Here is a 22,338-nt window from a genome sequence, read left to right as displayed (position 1 = left end):
TACTTACATATATATTACAGCTCAACAACAATACGAAGCCACCCCCCTGAACAAAGGACCCAGGGAGTGGTATTAACAGCCAGCCCTCTGTCTCTCCTTCTCATTCCCCCCCTGTACCTTACACATATTAAATGCAAGTTTGTCTGCTTGTATTCTAAGAGTGTTAACATTAAATACCCTGCTTTTGTACATTGAAGTGAAAACTATGGCACTGCAACAAATTCTGATGTTGAATTGTCTTTTATCTGCTTGCTTAACAAGCACTGAAAATTTATAAATTAAATAATTTCCTCCTTCATATAGAGATTAATATAATAATAAAACAGAGGTTAATAGCCCATAAAATTGATATCTATTAATTACAGGTAGCACTGCCTTTTTCACAATGAGTACCAGTAATATAAATTAACCCCTGAGGTTTGCTGCCATTTTTGTTACCTCTGCAGCATAGAACCAACAGACACCACAAGCTGAGTTGTGATTCTGTTACAGGCTATTTACAGTTCCTGATTTCTAGCCATGGTATACAATTTCCCCTATTCTGTTAAATAGGAAAATAAGAACTTGATTGTTGAAAAGAACTGTTATTCAGACCTGTATGAATAACACATGAAGTTTTCTACATGCAAAAGCAAGCATATGAGTTTCATCACAACCAACAGTGCAAGACCACAAATAGACAAGATCCAGTATTGTGCATGTCAGTAGCTCTTGAGGAAATTTTGGATGATTCTTGTCTTTGCAGCTTGCTTTACATCTCTTCAAGTGTAAAAGCACAAGCTGTATCACATTGGTTTCTTCTTATTATTGATTTTTCTCCTTTTAAATTCAAGAATGAAATTTTGTGTTATTTTTGTTTCTTGGATGTGCAGATTTACCTAATTCTCCCAACTCTGAATTAAGTGGAAATGCTTTTTTTTTCCTATTTTTTTGGTACCTCTGCCTGTTATTGATTGAGTATATGTTTGTTTGTTTGTTTGTTTTTCTTTTCTTTTTTTTTAATCTTCATGAAGCCTATTTTCCTACAGACTCCCTCCATTTGGGTATCTAGTATTAGGTAGCCTGACTGGTCTTCTGGAAGTGCTGTTTGCATTTGCAGTATAAGCATATTTAAATGATTCAGAGTGAGAGTGAGACATTCGGTGATACCGACTTAGTTAGCTAACCAAGGAGAAATTCTGTGGTGATTAATTTATTTTTACCTCACTGAAAACCAGAATGTTGGTAATGAAGTGTTGTTCACTCTCACAGGAAAAAGCAGGGACTGAAACCAGGTCAATGTTATTTGGTAGCCAAATTCATAATGAAATATGCTTTTTCACAATTCTCAAAGATGCATGGAGTATTTAGCAGTGAAGAAATGAAACAAACATCTGCAGAGTTCTGAATTAGTAAACTTTTTTTCATATTATTTTTTAAGTATAGAATTGTAGAATCATAGAATAGTTTGAGTTGGAAAGGACCTCCAAAGATCCTCTCCAACCCACCCACAGTGAGCAGGGACATCCTCCACTGGATCAGGTTGTTCAGAGCCTTGTCAAGGCTTGCCTGACCTTGAATATCCCCAGGAATGGGGACTCAACCACCTCTCTGGGCAACCTCTTTCACCACTCTCACAGTAAAGAACTTGTTTCTAACATCCAATCTAAATCTACTCTTAAATTTCAAACCATTGCCCCTCATCCTATCACTACAAGTCTTTGGAAACATTTCCTCTCTAGCCTTCTTGAAGTCCTATTTGCTATATGGCCTTCCTGGACCCATCTCTTCTTCAGGCTGAATAACCCCAGCTCCCTTAGCCTGTCCTCATAACAGGGTTGTTCTGGCCCCCTGGATCATCTTCCTGCCCTTCCTCTGGATCCAATCCATCAGGTCCATGACAGGCACCTGCATGCTTGTGTTGATTCAATTAAAAAAGGGAAAAAAGAAAAAAAATTACATTTCTGAATTAACATTGTCATATTTTCCAGTATATTATTTTACTGCTTCAGGATGAAAACAGGGGCAAGACATCAGGTGCCGTCAATGGATATGGACTACACAAGCTTTCTTTTCTTTATACATAAAGATTGCTGTCTGTTGCCTCTAAAGAGCTGCCATCATATTTTTTTAAAGTTTGGTAGTCATTATTCTTTATATAAAAAAAGAAGATACCTAATAATTAAATCAGATTTGGTGATCCAATATATCACTTTAGAAAATGCTACCAATTGTAGGGAAAGTGAGACACCAGTTCTTCTGAACTCTTTTTTTAACGTTTCCTTCCTGCCTTGTATCAGAAAATAAACCTTTTGTGCAAACCTTTGTTTGGGGTTTGTTAATTTGTTTTTTAATCCTTTAAGTTGTTACCCAATGACAGTTTGTGAAGGTCAGTTCACTGTCATCTTTATACACGGAGTGCCCAGGTGGCCAAGAAGGCCAATGGCATCCTGGCCTGCATCAGAAATAGTGTGGCCAGCAGGAGCAGGGAAATCATTCTGTCCCTGTACTCAGCACTGGTTAGGCCACACCTTGAGTATTGTGTCCAGTTCTGGGCCCCTCAATTTAAGAAGGATATTGAGAATCTTGGACATGTCCAGAGAAGGGCAACAAGGCTGGTGAGAGGCCTCGAGCACAAGTCCTATGAGGAGAGGCTGAGGGAGCTGGGGTGGTTTGGCCTGGAGAAGAGGAGGCTCAGGGGAGACCTTATTGCTGTCTACAACTACCTGAAAAGAGGTTGTAGCCAGGAGGTGGTTGGTCTCTTCTCCCAGGCAACCAGTACCAGAACAAGAGGACACAGTCTCAAACTGTGCCAGGGGAAGTTTAGGCTGGAGGTGTGGAGAAAGTTCTTCACTGAGAGAGTTGTTAGCCATCGGAATGTGTTGCCCACATGTGTTGCTGTTGCTGGAGGTATTCAAGAGGGGACTGGACATGGCACTTAGTGCCATGGTTTAGTAGTCATCGGGACTTGGGTGACAGGTTGGACTTGGTGACCTTTGAGGTCTTTTCCAACCTTATTGACTCTATGATTCTATATTTCTTCCTCCATCTTTTCTTTTGTTGACACCTGTGACAAACGGCTATTGGGAAAATCTTTTGCCTCTGCGTTTCTTGAATGTGTGAATCACTTATGCCATGAGATGTTTTAAAGACTGTTCTCATGGAAAAGAAAATCCCTTACATATGAAGACTCACTGCTTCTCATTTTGACAGATTTAAAATGGATAATCCTAACTGACTAAGTCACTCCCATGAAAATTTTCATTTCCAGTTATTTCACCACAAGTTATTCTCAGTTGAAGTTACAGTTACTGACTTAAAGTATCTCCTTCATATTCCAGAAATGTAGTCTTTTAATATAAATTTATCCACTACTGCATTTTAAATATGTTGTAAGAAAGAGTATGCAATGATGATCTGTTTTATTCTTTTCTGAATCAAAAGAAAAATAACCTCTCTAAGAATTCAAAGTGAGGAATTTGTGTAAAAAATAAGTAAAAGCTAAATTATAGGCATAGGGTTTTTCATTTAATATGAAAATGTTGATGCTGGTAATGATCTCATCTCTTGAGTTGTGGATTATGTATGTTTTCCATTGATTGACACAGATGTACAGAACCTGCAGCAGCCACCTCTGTTCTGACACACTGCATCTCCTGTTTACCATTGAGTCATCCGAAGTCTGTCCTGTGTATCAGTATGATCCAGAATCATCCTGACACTATCCAATAATTTGAGTCCTTGATCCCTTCTAGAGTATCTTAATACTAATTCCCACTTCCCACTTCTATCTCTCTGCTGGGAGGTGTAATTTGATTTTTTGCCTCCTACCATAGCAAGTCTATCATCATTGGAGGTGTTTAGGAGGAGACTTGATAGGGTGCTTGGTTGCATGGTTTAGTTGATTAGGTGGTGTTGGATGATAGATTGGATGCGATGATCTTGAAGGACTCTTCCAACCTGGTCTGGTCTATTCTATTCTATTGTATTCTTTCCAGTCCAGTTGATCTCCTACATGTCTGCTTCAAAGCATTTTGTCCTTTCCTTCTTTTTCTGGAGGTCCCCAAGCATATCCCTCTATATTTCTCCCTTCCAGCTCATGCATTTATTGGAATTTTGGAATATTGATTATGATTTGCTCTAAATTAGGTCTACACACTTGATTTTAGCTCTGCTGACACAATGGGAACCAATGAACAATGCCTAACCAAGTCTTTATGACTAGAAGCTCATGCCACATTTCAACTACCCCTCAGGAAACCAGAAGAATCATAATAAATATCATTAACTACAGGAATTAAAAGAATAAAATATTATGAGACTTCAGTTAAGTTGTAACAAAATTTAAGTATTTTGTGTGGCTGCACCTGAATCTGAGAGGTGAGTAGCTGTGTGCCACATTAGGTGATCTAATGTGTCCCAGATATTTTGCATAGGGTTGAAATAATTCTGAATATATCTCTAAACTGATATGTGCTTATGTAGCATAAGGACTGAGTAGCAGAGATGTCCATAAATAGCATGAGACCACAGTGATAATAAAAGATAATACTGTGTAGACATGAGAATTTTCAGAGTTTGAAAAATTAATTATTTTGTAGTTTAAGACCTGTGGGCTTAAGACAAGTGCAGTATGGCAGAAAAAGTTGCTTTAAAATGAGAACAAGTTGGTGTGAACCACCCATTTGGCCATAAAAATAGAAAATGTCTCTGAAGTAGAAAGGCACTTGACAGCTCAACATAGTTTCATGCTAGAACATATTGCTGATATTTTTTCTTTACTTCCACTGTAAACAAATTGCTGTTCTGTGACAGTCTTGATAAACTCTGAAGTAGGTTTTGTGTGACAATGATAACAGACATAGCATCAAATGTATTCTTTGAATTGCCAGCCTGGACATATGATTTCTGGCCTCTGTATGAGGCTGATGCAGTTAATCAGTACTCACTCTTTAAAACTATAATAAAATCCAACACCAATGACATCCAGGCCATTAATTTACTTTATCCTCTCTTGGATTAAGATAATTATCAAAATGACTTGCTAATAAATGTAAAATAAATGAATATTCTTTGCCTCCCCTGAGGGATTTTCTTTTCCTATATAAAGGTTTGTAAATTGAGTCCTGAAACCTTGTTTTTGGAGTGTATGACTTTTGGTTTTTTCTTTTCCATTTCCATTATGCCACAGGAAACATCTTGAACTCATAGCTAGCATTAGGAAGACAAGATTGCTTGGTTTAAGTGCCTAGTTGTCTGCTGCTGTTATTAATATATCATATCATATTTCTATGGAAAGACCACAATGCATCTGAAACCAAATGAGCAAACAGATCTATTTTGTATCTGATATTACTTTATATGTGTGGCATATAAAAGATAGTAGAACAAAGGTTTTGAAATGCTTATTTTGCTATCTAAGGGAAAAGAATCACTCAAAATTGTGAAATAAAACTTTTACAGAGAAAAGTAACTTGAGGGTGATAGACCTCTCAAGCCTTGATCTCAGAGGTCTTTTCCAACCTAGTTAATTCTGTGATTCTCTGAAGATGATCAGCTTCCAGCCAAAACCCAAGTACTTCAGTTTCATTGCAGCAGTATTCTGACTAACCTTTGACATTCAAATTGCAAAGCTCTGAATAGGAGAAAAGTTTAGGTTAAGGGGCCAGTTTTAATAATAGCTCATGCAAAGTCTGAATCCGTAGCTCTTAAAGCTGCAAGTAAATGCAAGTAATTTAGAATTATCTTTTGTCTCTTATTTGTTCTTCTACTTTGTATGTAGGAGTTTGGCCATGTATTTTCATTCAGTCTGATTTATTTTCAGGTTGAATGATAGGGTGTAACTAATTTCTTTGGAATGTCTGAACATAGAGATTATCTGCTTGCAAGTTTCAGGGGTTGGCACGGAGGCTGGCATTGCCACATACTGGGCTTTTGTAGGATTTTACACACAACGCACAGTGGGCCAAAGTAGCAAAAAAAATCTTGTTTTCTAATTTGACAGGTTCATAAAAGTTGTTAGTCCATTTACAATAATGATACCCTTCATAGCCAACAATAATACAGAAAAGCCTCTGTTAACAGTTAAAATTGTTACAAAGGAAAACTTTCCTGTTATCTACCTTTTTTTTTTTTTTTTCTGGAGTAATGGTCTTCCTTCTGGTGTCCCTCTGGGTATTAAGCTTAACAGAATCAGCCCTCCTTAGGAGCAGGAGCTGTATGGAGAAGTATCATAGTATCACAGTATATTAGAGGTTGGAAGGGACCTCAACAGATTGTTGCGTCCAACCCCCCTACCAAAGCAGGATCACTTAGGGTAGTCTGCACAGGAATGCATCCAGGTGGGTTCTGAAAGCCTCCAGAGAAGGAGACTCCACAACCTCCCTGGACAGCCTGTTCCAGTGCTCCGTCACCCTCCCTGTAAAGCAGTTTCTTCTCACATTGAGGTGAAATCTTCTATGTTCAAGCTTGAACCTGTTGCTCCTTTTCTTATTAGTGCACACCACCAAAAAGAGCTTGGCCCCCTCCACTTGACACTCACCCCTCAGATATTTAAACACATTGATGAGATCCCTTCTCAGTCTTATGTCTCTTATCAGACCAATGGGATTGTTTAGACCTTATAATTACTTTCCCTTTACATTCAATGGTAATTTATTTACATTCTACCACTTTCTACTCAAGATATGTGGAAAATTTTCCAGGCATCAGCCTAAAACTGCTACATAAGGCCAGTAAAAGGTCTCTTAATAGTAACGGAAAGAAACCGTATTTACTGGGCTGCAGAAGTGTTCCTTCCAACAAAAAAAGTATTCCTACAACTGCAGGAAGTATTTAGCTATGAAATACATGTACTATAACATGGGTTCTGTTGTTCACAGAACTACTCTTCTATGAGATGTTGAAAGTTACTATTCAAGAAGGATTCTTCTTGCCAACACTGTTTCCTGGAGTACTGAGAAATTGAAAGAGAATTCTGAGCATAGAGAATTCTGCGCATAGAGAATTCTGCTGTAGTAGAGAAAGCTGTAATCCTGTAATGATGAAGAGTGCCTATGAAAGTGCATAGCTCAGGAAATAAATGTATGTGACTCAAGGGGAAAATGAAACTGTTTCAAAAGTTTATTAACTACATGAAGGAAACAGCTTTGAAAAGGCAGAGGTGGTGACAATCATTCTATCCCATTTGCTTACAAGAATCAATTGGAGATATATAGATATATATCCAAATACTGTCTGCTCTATGAAGTGTGATATGTCTTCTGGAAATTTAGAACAAGCAGCACGATTTTTTTTTGTATATCAGAAGTAGAAAGATGTAACAGCACCGGTGTCATTACTGATTCACAACACTTTGCAGATTTTGATTAAAATCTGTTATAGCTTCACACCTTGACTGTGCTTTCAGAGATCAGGCTCTGAGATATGTATGCCCAAGAAAAGTTTATAGTGAAAGTAAAAATATATCTGTCAAAATAATAATATATTTGACATATGTCCAAAATTCAACTGTGCCTGAACTCCAGCAATTACATTTTCCTTTCCACCATGGACTCAAGACATTTTTGTGTGTGTTTAGGTCTAGAAAAAGATTAAGATGTGGTAGTCTTAATTTACATGCTAGTACTTTATCTTAGGGTAATGCGAACTTTAAGAGGGAAAGGATAAAATTTGGTATTTTTCTTGGGGATGGCTGGGCATTAAAAAGAAAGCCACAGTTGTTTACAAAGCATATGAAATTTCTTGTATGTCTCTTTCGGTTTGAAAATACTTTTCTGGTTATTTCTGATGTTTTGTTAAGATTTTAGGCAGGTTGTTAAATGCTAGTAGGCTGTTTTGTTACAAACAGAACAGAGTAGAAGGAGCAAAAGGTTGAGTGTGTTAGTTTTCCCCATACTAGGACAGAACATGTAAGATCCTGTTCCTAAAGGAAATAAATAGACTCCATTCACCTCAGCAGTCCCTCTCCAGTGACACTGTGTTTCTGATCTCTCTTCTATATCATTAGTTATCATTTAATCTCTCTTGAGAATATCAAAATTATATTTAAATATGTGAAGAAACAAAATGAAACTAATTAAGGGAGGACCAGTTAACCTAATGTAACTGAGTTGTTACCTTCGTGTTTTTTTTAACACGTCACAAATGGTTACATTTCTTCTTTTGACTTTACACTGTGCCTCTTGCTTTCTATGACTTTGGATCTAGGACATTACTGTGATGCAGAGCTCTAGATTTTGGATAGCTGGATGATCTCACAAAATTTTGTCAACATAAAGTTGACACCAGGGAAATAAGGATGATAAAAAAATGTCACATATAAAGAGTAGTCAAACAAAGATGGGATAGACCTACTGTCTCTTAGATTTTTGGAGAGAAACAAATAGATTTGGAAGGAAAATGGAGGGGAAACTGTCAGTCCACTGTAAGGTTTTAGAAAAAGTGCTGGTCCATAGGATAATTAGAATACTTTTACTACTTTCACTCCTGATTATTCTTCTTCGTTCCTTATTCTTATCTGTTCGGCATGCCTTCCACCAATGGCTTTCATATAATGCAGTCTGACTGCCTCCACTAGTTCTGCTCTCTCCCATAGTATCAATGGCCATTGGAATGGGCTGCTCAGGGTGGTGGTGGAGTCACCATCACTGGAAGTGTTTAAAAAGAGGCTGGATGAGGCATTTAGTGCCACTGTTAAGTTGGTTAGATGGTGTTGGGTGACAGGTTGGACTCGATAATCTCGAAGGTATTTTTCAACCTGGCTAATTCTGTATTCTGTATTTTGCAAGGTACTGGCTATGCCTGTTACAGTTTTGCTGATGCCTCAGGTGTTTGTTGGCTTTTTCAGTCCTATTGTTAACTATTCTCTCTTATTACAGTAACTTTCCTTCTCTGACTTGTCTTATGCTTTGCTCTGTGCTGCCATTCAACCTTGTTTTCTTACTGCTCTGATCTACTACTCATATGCATCTTTCCTAATGTGCTAGCCAACTGGTTTTCTGTAAAATGAACCCAGTCCATCATGCCAGCACCTCTGTGTGGAAATTGCAAAGATATCCCATGCTACTGAGACAAATTCATGAGATAGCAGAGATGGAAAAGATAATTGAATGTGGCATGTATATGAATATTAGGCCATTTTATTTTTAGATTTAACATGTCTGATACACCCACTCAAAGTTACAGGTACTCAAAGTTACAGGTTTGGAGATAAGAGGGATATTCTGTGAGAAACCAGTTTAGGAAGTATTACTGCAGAACACAGTTTACAAAATGCTGTCTGCTTGTTCTCAATAAGAGAGTGTGATCTTTGTGATCTCTGCTACATGTATTTTTGAAAGTTTTCTCGTAGTTAGAGATGTTTTGGTTATCACCAAAGAAATTATTTACTGTACTTAGAAATATTTCTGTTAAGCAGTGTGCTTAACAAGCTTATTTATTACTGATAAATAAATGATAAATACTGATAAATGTCAATGGTAAATAAATAAATGTAATAGGTATTTCTGTCAAAGTAATGGTTTTGATTTTGGCTGGAACTGCACTATAGGCTATTAGTTAGAGAAGGATAATTTTTAAAATAAAAAGCAAGCTTTATGCTTGGCCTTTTAGACATGCTTCATTTAAAGAAGAAAACAAATTGCATTAGTTGAAACAACATATTTAATTACTGAGCCCTGTTCTCAATCCATTTATTTTAAACTCAATAGCAAACGTTTAACTTGTATCCATTATTTTGTACTAGGAAGACATTCTTCTAAATTAAATCTTGCAATGAAATAAGCCAGACTGTCCCAGAAGTAAGCAAAATTGCATTAACAGAAGATTTGTAAAATGGCAAACAAATCTTATAAACATGCTGCATCAAATGCATTTTATTGTGTGCTTATGATAGTGATGATGTGAAGCCTTTCAGTTAAAAGACTCACACAGTCATTCCTTTATTTGTGCCATTTATTTCTTAAAGCAACATTTCAAGTTTTAACCAGTCAATTGTGAAATTGTTTATTAGCATCAGAGCTGCATATGCATGACTTAATATTTTCAACAAAGGAACTTGGGACTCAAGGCAGATCTTATTAATATATATAAATACCTAAAAGGAGGGTGCAAAATGGACAGAGCCAGTGGTGCCCAGTGACAGGAAACACTTCCATCTGAGCTGAATAGAATACGTACTGTGAGGGAAAGCAAGCACTGCAATAGTTTTTCAGAGAAGCTGAGGAGTTTGTCCTTAGAAATAATCAAAAGCCTTCTCAAACATGGACCTTGGCAGCCAGCTCTAGGTGACTTTGCTTGAGCCGTGTGGTTGGATCACGTCAGCCAGAGGTCCCTTCCAACTTCAACCATTCTGTGATTTTTGTGAAGCGATCAGAGGTAGGGGAAAGGACAGCTCTAACTTTTGGGGAAAGAATCCATAATTCATGAAGCAAAAAGTCTTCCTAGTAATACAATCATTGTGAACCATCTGTGAAAGGAATCTGTCTTGCATCCCAGCTACTTAAATAAGCCATACTGAGGGAATGAAAATGTTGATGTAAACATTAAAACACAGGGCGAGATTAACTTAACCTTTAGCATTTTGTATCCTCATTGTATTATCTCTTTTATTTACTTCAATGCATATAAATTGAACTAACTTGTATTGTGTAATATCCAATTTTCTTTGTCCCAGAGAAGAATCAAATAGTTTAAGTGTAACACATGTCTTGAGAAACAGTCATTTAGATTGAGTTATACTTAGTTTATGGATTTTGCTTTTTACATCCAGGGGGATATGAAAGACTGAGCAGCCAATTATCTTCTTGATTAATTTCTGATATAGAAAACACCAAAAACATTCAGAACTTCATTGACACATGGTGGTTCAACACATGACTGACATTTATGTACCTTTTGAACATTCATCTTGAGATGAAAGCTGTTCATCTTGAAATAATTTTTTGCATAAATATCTTAGAACCAGGTTGGAAGAGACCTCAAAAGATCATCTAGTCCAAACTTCTGTGGAAAAGGGAGCCTAGAGGAGATTATGTAGCACTCTGTCTTGAAAACCTCTGGTCATGGAAACTCCATTATGTCCCTGGGGCAAATCTTCAAGTAATTGATTGTTCTCTCAGTAAAATTTTATTTCTTAGGACAAAATAAAACCTCTCTGTGTGCATCTTTTACTCATCATCCTTTGTCTTCTCCATGTGGTTCCTTGTGAAAGGAGAGCTCCAGTCCTTTAGTACGAGAAAATTCTAATAAAGTCTCCCCTGAGCCTTCTCCTGGGTGAAAAGATCTAAATTCAGTCTTATAGGCCAGGTTCTCCAGCCCCTTAATCATCTTTGTGTCCCTCCTTTGGACTCTCTGTAGTTTGTCCACCTCTTTTTTTGAACAGAGTAATCTAGGGACAGCCTGACAAGTGTTTGGAAATGGGGGACGATCACATCTCTACTTCAGAGGATGCAGCCCAGGGCACAATGTGCCTTTGTTGGTGCAGCAGTGTACTGCTGACTCATGTTTAGTTTGTTGTTCACCAGAATCTCCAGAAACCTTTCAGCTAGGCTGGTCTCCAGATGTATCAGGTCATAGCCTGTACTAGGCTCTCTGGTTATGTCATCCCAGGTGCAAAACCTTGCAGTTGTCTTTGTTGAGCATCATGCAGTTCTTGCTAGACTGGTCTTCCAGCCTCTCCAAATCTCTGTGTAAGTTGGCTCTCCCTTTTATCCATCTCACAAGCTTAGTGTCATTGGCAAACTTGGTGAGAACCTCTGCCTTGTCAGCATTATGTATCAGATTTCCCTGCCCTGTTTAGCAGTGATTGTCTTCTCTGTGCTTCTGCTGGAAGCTCGTTGGCCATTTCAGTTCTAGCCAGTAAGGTTCTTGTAGTACTTGATGGGCGTTTGACTATTTTTCCATAGCTGATGTGCTGCTGCTTCTTTGCCCTTAAGCACACCCAAAAGCTAATTGTTAAGCCAGGGTGATCTCTTGTTCTGCCTTCTTCCTTTCCCTTTGTCAGAGGTGCACTGTTCTTCATATCACCTGCAGTTCACTGAGGTAAGTGTATGCTCCTGGCTTAGCAAACAAAAATATATTTTATATGTCTTCTTAAAAGCAGATACAAGACAAAGCACAGTGATCCACCATGGTCAAAGACCTGCAGAATCACAGAATTGTTTAGGTGGTAAGGAGCCTCTAGAGATCATCTTACACATCTAGTGCCTGTCATACTTAAGTAGAGTCATCTAAAGCAGGTTGTCCAGGGCCAGGTCCAGTTAAGTTTATATATTTCCACAGATGCAGGCTGTTGGCTGTTGTGTGCTGGATGTCAGTTTAGAAAGTTTAATTCATATTTACTCATTGAGACTAATTATAATACTGATGTAGCAAAACTAGCACAGACTGCTAAATTCTCAGTTTATTAATTAGAACACATAGCAAGGGATTGTGATCATATTTTATGGAAAGAGAATAAAAAATTCAAGCAGCCTCACTGGTAGTACTGAAAAAATTAAAAAAGCTGTAAACAAATATGAACCTTTAATGACAGCTGAGGCAGAAATGCTGTCTGGCCTTTGTTCAACTCTTGGGATTTAGCACTGAACCACTTTTGGAAGAGCTGCTATAAAAAGTTTAGTCTTCATATGTGGGTCAGGCTTCTGTCTCTTGTAGCAGGTCAAAATAAGTGAATAATACCTAGGCCTGGCTTTTTAATATATTCAGGTATTTAGGAGTGCTGTCAATCTCCCCCTTTACTGCCTGATACCAGTCCTCCTTTCCTGGGTGAGTTCCCTGAGAAAGAATTAGCAATCCTTCCCCAGCACCAGCTGTTGTCTGTGAATATCTTGGAGGTTGCTCTTTCCAGGTTCTGAGGATAATGGTAGAAAACAGACCTGATAATACTGGGTTGACATTTATATGGCCAGTGCTAATTTTAGCCAGCAGAAATATCTGTGGGTTTAACTGAAGTTATTCTATACTAATAATTTAAATGGAGAAACAATCAGGGAAAAACAAAACAGCCCCACCAAAACAACCAACCACCAAATCCAAGCAAACAACAAAACCCCAACAAGCCAAAACTGCACACTCTTAAATGATTCCTTATCAGACTTCAAAATACAGAGTGAGAACTATCCCATCTCTCTTATTTAATTAGAGGAATCTGAACTGAGTGCTGATCTTCTGGGTGCAGTGGGAGGCACTCTGGGGTGCTACAGAATGAACTTAATGCATCAAGAAGATGGTTCTTTCAACATCTATAAATTCTGCTGTCTAATATGAAAAATCCATGGCTTTAATATAAGGTTAGATGAGGGGATGATAATTCTTTTCAAAGATGTTGCAGAATGCTTTGCTCATTGCCCTCACAATTTTATCACTGTGGCACTGCCTGGAATGCTTGCTCTTAAACATTTTTATAAGCTACTGTAGAGTCAACAGATGCATTTTTACCCATCTGTATTCCTTCCAAATAATATCCCAACTATGGGGATCCACTGCTTCATTAATTTGATTTTAACTCTCACAGTGCTTATCCTTTCTAGGATAACAGAAATTACACAGAACTCAACCACAGTGAGTGGTAGAAGTAAAGCAGGGAATCTGAAATACACTCATTTTGATTTAATTGTCTCATTCAGTTCTGAGTTCTAGGCTCAAGTGTCCAAGGAATCTTTTACAGAATCTATGTTCTCCACTAGCCTTTGGAGAAGCTTCAGGCAAGGCTTAAAACCAGGTTACCTTAAAAAAAAAGGAAAGAAGAAAAAAGAGGGAAGGACACAGACCTTTGCATACTTCTCTGACAGACAGTTAACACTAATTGCAACCCTTGGTTTAAATCAGATGTCTTCAGGTTTTTGTAGAGTCAGTTGAGCTTACTCTGCTAACTATCAGTTTCCTAGCAGACTGTAGGGGAGAAGAAAGGCCCAAAGTTTTTACCTAATCTGATGCAGCTCTATTCTGGGGGGGAAAAAAAAAAGAAAGAAAAAAAAAGTCTTCCTATGGATTTCTTATGAAGAATTTGTAGATACTCATTGTTGGATAAATACTTAGATGAAGATCAGCTGTTGGTAACAGTTCTTAGTATCTCTAGCAGAGTACTTGAGATCCACAGGCAAATAGGAGCAACTAGCTTGATATTACCGGTTTGTATTAAAGTTGTCCACATAGTATAGCAGTTGCTGGCCAACATCCTCTAAATGCAAAGGAGAAAGAGGAGCATAAAGCAATGTATGATTTTTTGCAGCTAGGCCTATTTAATCTATCTTATTAACTAGGCAAAATCATAAGGAAATAAATCTGTACTGGCAGTTAATGATCAGTTGGCTATTTGACAGCTGCCAGCAAGCCCAGTGATAGAAAAATTACTGTCATTATGAACAGCTTCTACGAAGAAGATTTTTTTCATTAAAAATGTGAATACATTCTATTTCAACAGCAATATTATGAAGTTTGTCTTTTCATGGTCTTTAATAACCAATTTTCTGCCAGAATAACCCAGAATGCTATCATATGGGTTTGAAATGAAAATGCATTTAAAAAAACAACCACTATGTCCTGTCACAGGCATAATTAAGCTACAATTCAAATAGCACATGCAATGCATATGCAGTACAAATAGGTATTAGTTTACAGTCCATTCTATTTGTTAAAAGAGTTGCAAATGAAACTTCTGGATGTGCCATAATGGTGATAAAAAGTGCTTACACACTGTTGTTGATTACATTATTTTGTTATGCATGTGTTTGGATTGAAGACAATCTAATTGCAAATATATTCTCAAGAGTACACTTCTGTTTTAAAGATATTACAGGCCTCTGCTTTAATTACTCCAGAGTAGGCCCAAATGGGCAAATCATGGTGGAGAGCTGCCTTTTCTCTCACAGAGCAATAGTGTATCAGTGCTGTGGCTGAGTTCTGCTTCAGAGGGATGGGTCCTAGTTCAGATGTTTTCAAAAGCCTGGCAACAATATGTGTGGTCAGCTTAGTTATTTCAGGCACTTCATTAAAAATTAGTTGCAAGCCTTTAAAAAAAACCCAGAAAATACTTTGACCACCTTATTGTCAACAGTATCACAGAATCACAGAATGTTAGAGGCTGGAAGGCACCTCAGAAAATCATCTAGTCCAATCCCCTGCCAGAGCAGGAGCACCTATACCAGATCACAAAGGAATGCATCTGGGTGGGTTTTGAATATCTCCAGAGAGGGAGACAGAGATATGTGTTTACATATTGCATATCTTTTAAATCTTGGGTACATACTTGATAGCTAATGCATCAAATAGGAAGGTTAAGATTTTTAATAAAATGTTTATTAAAAGGAAAAAGAAAGACATAGTTTATTTTTTCATCTAGATATTAACATTTTTAATGAGGATGATCTTGAAGGTCTCTTCCAACATGGTTTATTCTATTCTATTCTTGTCAGGAGGTGATAGATATTAGGTAATTGGTTGGACTTGATGATCTCTGAGGTCTTTTCCAACCTTGCTGATTCTATTCTAAAGCTATTTCAAGATACAAGACTTTTCAAGTAATTATTTCAAAGGTAAATTGGGCATGCCAGGATGGACAGAAATTAAGCAATTACAAGGGCAAAGCAGTTTGCTAATTTCCATAACTACTAAATGTTAAACTTTTTACATAAAGAAGCCCAGACATATTTAGATAAGAATTCCCTACTCGTTGTTGCATCCATAATACTGTGAGGCAGTGATCTATGTTTGAGGTCTTGAGGTGTTGTTACTAAAAGAGACAGAAATCCTGCAGAAAGAGTGGGTTGTCTTTCAATAATCACAACATTCCTGATTTAAGATTGACTCCTCAATCTTCATTTGGTAAGTTTATTTTAACTTAAGAATGGTTCTAGCTAAAAGCTTTACAGATGCTGAACCACACTGAGTCCTGTGAGGTTATATATTATAGGAAGTACCTACATAACATAGTACAAGATCATTCATAATCAGTATGGACAGGGCAATTTATTCATTTAAATAATAAACTGTTAACCTATCCAAGGCATTTTGGATGTTATTATTCAAAGCTGCTATTTGTGTTGAAGGTTGTGAAGTTCTCAATAGAGGTTGCAATGCCCAGCAGAATTTATAGTTATATGCTAGCAGAGGGAGTGGTGTAGATGAGGGGTCCTGTCTTCTGTGTTTTGGAGAGCTGTTTCTTAAGCCCTTTTCCCCCTTGCTGTGACTTACTTGACCTGTTTTGCTTGTTGTCATTCCTGTCTGAAATAATTCTACCTTCTCCCTGTCTGTCTACCTTAATTTTCAAACTTCTGTGCATTCCCCTTGCCACCCCCCACTCCCCCTTTTTTTGAATATATATTTTTTTCCTTCCCCAAACTGCATGCTAGGTTTCTTATCATTATCCACTCCTCTACAGCTCTCATCATTGAGGTCTTCACCCTGAAACCACTTAGGCTGTAGGACAGTAGAAGTGCAAGATAAAGTTTCCTTGCTGACAATTTTGAGTCTGTGATTATCAGAAGTAGCAGTCAGAGGGAGAGTGCTGCTTGTCCCATGCATGCTAACTTGAGCTGACTCAGTCATTCTCAGGGAATGATACTGAGAGACTTGTATGTATGCATTGTAGCAAGTGTGAAAAAATATCACAAGAAAGGCTTGAAAGCTTAACACAGAAATAGTTACTCATAACTAAGAGGTTTTTCTGCAGGCAGAATTAAAGCTGAAACCCTAACCCTGAGATGTCAGTTCTGCCAAAATTCAAGAATTCATTTCAAAGCAAAGAGGTTGATAGTGAAAAGACTTTGTTATAGAGTTGTTCAACTTTGTGTCCTTTTTCTGTAAGTTTATTTTTAAAATAGGTAGATCTTCTGATGCTTGTCAGACTGGCAAGTCATTGGAAAAAGGCCCTTAAGAATGGAAAATATGCAACATAAGCTGGTTTGGTTCGGTTTGGTGGTTTTTTCCCCTCTAAACCAGCAGCTATAATAATATTATAGATTTTTCTTAAAAAAAAATAAAATTCAATTATACTTCAAAATTAACAACTTGGGGAAGTGTAAATTAGGCTGAGATCACAGAATTACAGAATGTTAGAGTTTGGAAGGGACCTCCAAAGATCATTGAGCCCAATCCCCCTATCAAATGCAGAATCACCTAGGGCAGGTCACACAGTAATTTATCCAGGTGGGTTTTGAAATTCTCCAGAGAAGGAGACTCCACAACCTCTCTGGGCAGCCTGTTCTAGTGCTCTGTCACCCTCACTGTAAAGAAGTTTCTCCTCATATTGAGGTGAAACCTTCTATGTTCAAATTTGTATATGTTGCTCCTTGTCTTATTACTGTGCACCACTGAAAAGACCTGGCCCCATGCCCTTGACACCCACCCCTCAGGTATTTTTTATATATACATAACACATAATACATAACAATAAACACATAAATTTATTTATATGAACATATAATTTATTTATGTTCATGTATATGGTAATGGTTGTTCCCAAGATGAGGCTTATAGATGTGATTAGTTTTGCATAAAGATTCAGTAGTTGAGGAAGGGGTTAAACCACCATTTTCAGGGTATGGCCATAATTTGGACTGGTCTTTTTTATGCAATATTACTCACTTATGTTGCAGTCCACAACCCATGACTTAGGGCACTAGAAAATCAGGGAATTCACTTATATATATTATACATGCTCTCTGAATATTAAATTTGGGATGTTCACTTAAAAGTGCTGCCAGAGTCTCCCTGGGTCTTATTTCAAAGTTTTATCAGTAAGTAGAAGTCTAAAATAATACTCTATGTGAACCACTCTGCTCAGGACATTGAATCAAGATGTGCCTTATTACAGGAAGACACTCTGCAAATACTACTATAAGATGAAACTCGGCTGTTAGCAAGAGCAGGGTGAAATGAAATTTGCTATCACAGGAAAAACGGTACTCTGTGATAAAATGTTAAATAGTGTATCAAAAAGAAAAAAGCAAATACATGATTAAAATGATATGAATAATTTTGAAAGCTTGCAAAATACCATAATGATCTGTTCTATCTTACAGGAGCTCGATTAGCTCCAAAAGAAAAACTGGACATCCCGGTGTTATTCACGCCAGATACAATGAAAATGTATGAGGCTGTGGTGGTAATTCATGTAATGAGGGAAAATGGCGAAAACTGGCCTTATGAGGATTCTGAAGAATTAAATAAAGACTTAAAGAGGTAATTTATTCTAATAGGAAAAGAAAAAGTAGTTGAGGATGCTCAATCCTGTCATCATTTTCTCCTTTGGCTATTTGTGTGCAGCTCCCAAGGGCAATCAAGTATCCCATTTTGAGAGCAATATGTATCTGACATAAGCCTTTATTCTGCCCTGCAAAGTCTGCAGGTTTAGAGTAAGATATTTATCTGTTTCAATACCTTCCTTTTCTCAATTTGCATCAAGAAAATGTACAGTACTAGCTGCCAGTGCAGTTATGAATATTGAGCATATGACAGCTCTTAGATGCCTCTAATTTTTCAGCATATTTGAGTTAATAATAATTCTCATATGGATTTGTTTATATAGTGCATAAGCTGCATAAACTTTGTTTTAGTGTAAGCATGACATGAGAGAGCAGGTCAAGCCAAATTTTCTCATATCCTGACAGAACATTTAAAAAAAGGTTAAACTAAGTGGATGTGACTTACTACTCTTCTGATTAGGCTGGATTTGATTTAATATTTTTCTTAGGTATGTTTAGCATTACAGCATACAATAAAATGGAGTTGCACCTCTCCAGCTCTTATGTCTAGATTACTTTTCAAAAAGTCTTCTTAACAATCTATAATAATGATGCTCTTCTCTTATTTTCCCACCAGTGTTATTGTAGCAGAGAATGGTGGACTTCAGGAAATACTCTGGATCTACCCTGTTCATGGCATACCTGAAGCAGTGCAACAGAAATTAGTTCCGGGTAGGTAATGACTGAAAAAAACCTACTCAGTAAAATTAAGAAAATTAAATAGTTGTTTTGTTCTCACCTGCTTGCTCACAAGAACTTGCAGTAGCAAACTACATCTTAAACAAAAAAGATAAAAAATGCATATTAAAGATAAATTCTCTTTTGCCACCTACAAAGTCAGTCTAGATCTATTATTTTGTTCTCGCTGTGGACAGAGGAGCTGGGAGCAGTTGAAAATCTCAAGGCTTGTGCCCTTCAGTGCCCCAGTTAATGCTGAGTTAGAGAACTGAAGAGAAATCAACTGAAAGACAGACACAAGGATGTATTTATGCCAGAACATCTTTGTTCAGGGTACAAAATGTTAGAGAAGATGCCCACTGCTTTTCTCAGCCTTGAATTTCAGTCCTTAATCAGAACCAGAATGCAGAGCAGTGTGAATAGCAGTAAGTTTTCCACTTGCTCCTGAGAAGTAAACCTGCATTAAAAGATTAGTGACCTACATAAGATTTTTATCGTGCTTATTTTTGGGACAGTAAATTTTTATAGGTTTGATGCAACTATTTAAAAAAAAATTCTGTGATGGAATCCCAGAAATTGTGAAGAGCTTTTAAAATCTATATCCTCCGTGGGACTGCAACTCAAGGTGTAGATGAGGGACAATGAACCATCTTTTCATCTTGTATTTTGATGAGTTAATATACCTTTCTATATAATAGCAGACTAAGGAATAAGAATAACTTTTGGAAGGCTATAAAAATAGATATTTTTACTGTCATTAATTTTCTTAAGGACCCTTTACTTGCAGACAAATGCCGATGATGTGATATTAATTAGAGCTTTCATCTTATTAATTTCTACTTTAATACCTTTAGGAATGAGGCAAAATCCCCTGATTTTCTAGTGTGTAAGTCATGGGTTGTGGATTGCAATGTAAGTGAGTAATACTGCATAAAAAAGACCAGTCCAAATTATGGCCATACTCTGAAAATGGTGGTTTAACCCCTACCTTGAATTCCTTTTTGATTGTCCTGGTGCCTTTCTTACCAAGCTCATCACTGCCAGCTTGGAACTTAACACAGCAGAGAAGAGGCAGTCCAGAAGATTCCTAGAGTGTATGGAGGACAGCTTCTTGATACAAATGTTATGTGAGCCTACCAGGGATAAGGCCCTGCTTGACATGCTGTTCTTGAAGAGAGAAAGGCTGGGGGGAGATGTGATGATAGGAGGCTCTCTGGGATGCAGCAAGTTTTCAATATGCAGGGAAATAAAGAGGAGCAACAACAAAACCCTTACCTTGGACTGCCAGAGGGCAGACTTCAGCTTATTTAGGCAACTAATTTGGAGAGTATCCTGGGTAGCAGCCCTGAAGAACAAAGGGGTCCAGGATGGTTGGACCTACTTCAAACAGGAGCTCTTGAAGGCACAGGAGCAGGCTGTGCCCACGTACCAAGAGATGAGCCACCGGGGAAGTGAGCAAGCAGCTCTTGAATGAATTAAAGGGAAAAAAGAGGATGTATTGCCTTTGGAAAGGCGGGGAGGCAACTAATGATACGCTTAAGGATGTTGTTAGATCATGTAGGAGAAAAATTAGAGAGGCAAAAGCCCAGTTACAACTCAAGCTGGCCACATCTGTGCAGGACAATAAAAAGCATTTTTATAAATATATTAATGCTAAAAAGAGGGGCAAGAAGAACCTCCACTCCTTATTGGACCTGGAGGGGAACATTGTAACTAATGATGAGGAAAAGGCAGACATACTAATACCTTCTTTGCCTCCATTTTCAACAGTAAGGCAGGAGGACTTCAGGATAACTGGCCTCCTGAACTGGTAGATGGGGTCAGGGAGCAGTGTAGTCCCCCTGAAATCCATGAGGAAGCAGTTAGAGAATTGCTGAGCCACTTGGATACTCACAATGGGACCAGACAGGATCCATCCTAGGGTACTGAGAGAGCTGACAGAGGAGCTCACCAAGTCTCTCTCCATCCAGTCCTGGATCACTGGAGAGGTCCAAAATGACTGGAAACTGGCCAATGTGATGCCCATCCACAAGAAGGGCTGGATGGAGGAACCTGGAAACTATGGCTCGAGGTGAGGAGAAAGTTCTTCACAGAAAGAGTAATTTGCCATTGGAATGTGCTGCTCAGGGAGGTGGTGGAGTCACTGTCCCTGGAGGTGTTCAAAAAACATTGGATGTGGCACTTGGAGCCATGGTTTAGTTAGCCATGAGGTGTTAGGTATTAGGTAATAGGTTGGACTTGATGATCTCTGAGGTCTTTTCCTGGTTGATTCTGTGATTCTGTGAAAATATTATCATGCAATTAACCGCTGCCAAAAATGATGGTTTTAACAAGTCTCATTAGCATTTAAACTATGTATATTTATGTGAATGTTTGTTGTGCTGTTTAAAGCTGTTATGCAATTCACTGATAGACTTGGAGATAAATCTCCCCTTTATTGGGCTGGTTTTTATTAGTTACAGAAGATATGAATTAAAACTGTTAGCATTCATAAATCCTTATAGTGACAGTCCTTTTGTATACAAACAAAAACTATTGTAATGTCAAATCTTTTAAAACACTTTAAATCCCTAAATACTTCCAAACAGCAAAACTAAACTGTGGAGTATGTACTACTATGATATCCAGTAGTTTATGTTCAATAAATCTTTTTTTGCATATAAGGAGCATTGCAGATAATTTGAATACATATCTCCTTTTGGCCATCAGCGTGTTATGTTGGGATATTATTTTTATCCCAACTGCTAAATCTTGTATTGAAAAATGACCTGGAAAACTAAAATAGTTGTTTGTATGTGTATTTCTGAAGCAGATTCCATTCCTGCCTTGATTCAGAAGGCCTATGATGCAAACAGGCGTTTTAAAAATCTCTTTGTAATATGTGATTCCAAAGCAGGTGATTTACAAGAAACCTGCTTTGGTTTTAAATCATTGTTTTCAATAATGATTGAGCTAGCATTGTCATTTCTTTTAATGAAGACATTTACTAAAATTGCCTGCAGGTTACAAGCTGTTATGTCAAAACCCAGAGTTGCTTTACTAGTGTATCAGGCAATTCATCTTTTGTGTAATTCCTATTTGCATCTTAATATACTTCTAGAAGTCACTAGGCTTTGCATCTCATGAGACCAATTAAAATGATCTCTTGTCACAACCCATGTAGTAGGTGTTAAATAGATTATAACTTTACTATTTTACCTAAGTTACTACAAATGGACAATCATTCAGAATATTTATTTAAGTCTTCTAGAGTCCAGCCAGCACACAATAATTTAGATTGGAAGGGACACCTGGAGGTTGTCTAATCTCAACCCTTGCTCAAAGCCAGTTCTAATTAGAACAGATTGCTCAAGGACTTGTCCAGTCAAATCACACATGGATATGATTTTTATCCATAAATATTACTTAGCCGTTTGGGCAAAATAAAAGGCAAAAT

The 22,338-nt window shown here is 37.6% G+C and overlaps 1 protein-coding gene across 1 annotated transcript in view; it reads left to right on the top strand.

Moving 5' to 3' along the window:
* CFAP47 (cilia and flagella associated protein 47) overlaps positions 1 to 22,338 on the top strand; it is a 275,659-nt gene that overhangs the window by 212,974 nt on the left and 40,347 nt on the right. Inside the window, 2 exon segments of the mRNA XM_054165734.1 lie at positions 18,003 to 18,162; positions 18,802 to 18,896. Coding sequence (XP_054021709.1) covers positions 18,003 to 18,162; positions 18,802 to 18,896 — 255 coding nt within the window.

This window comes from Dryobates pubescens, chromosome 12, assembly GCF_014839835.1.
Source record: "Dryobates pubescens isolate bDryPub1 chromosome 12, bDryPub1.pri, whole genome shotgun sequence".
NCBI classification, from domain to species: domain Eukaryota; kingdom Metazoa; phylum Chordata; class Aves; order Piciformes; family Picidae; genus Dryobates; species Dryobates pubescens.
Note: the sequence above shows the minus strand (reverse complement) of the source record. Positions and strands in the feature narration are given on the sequence as shown.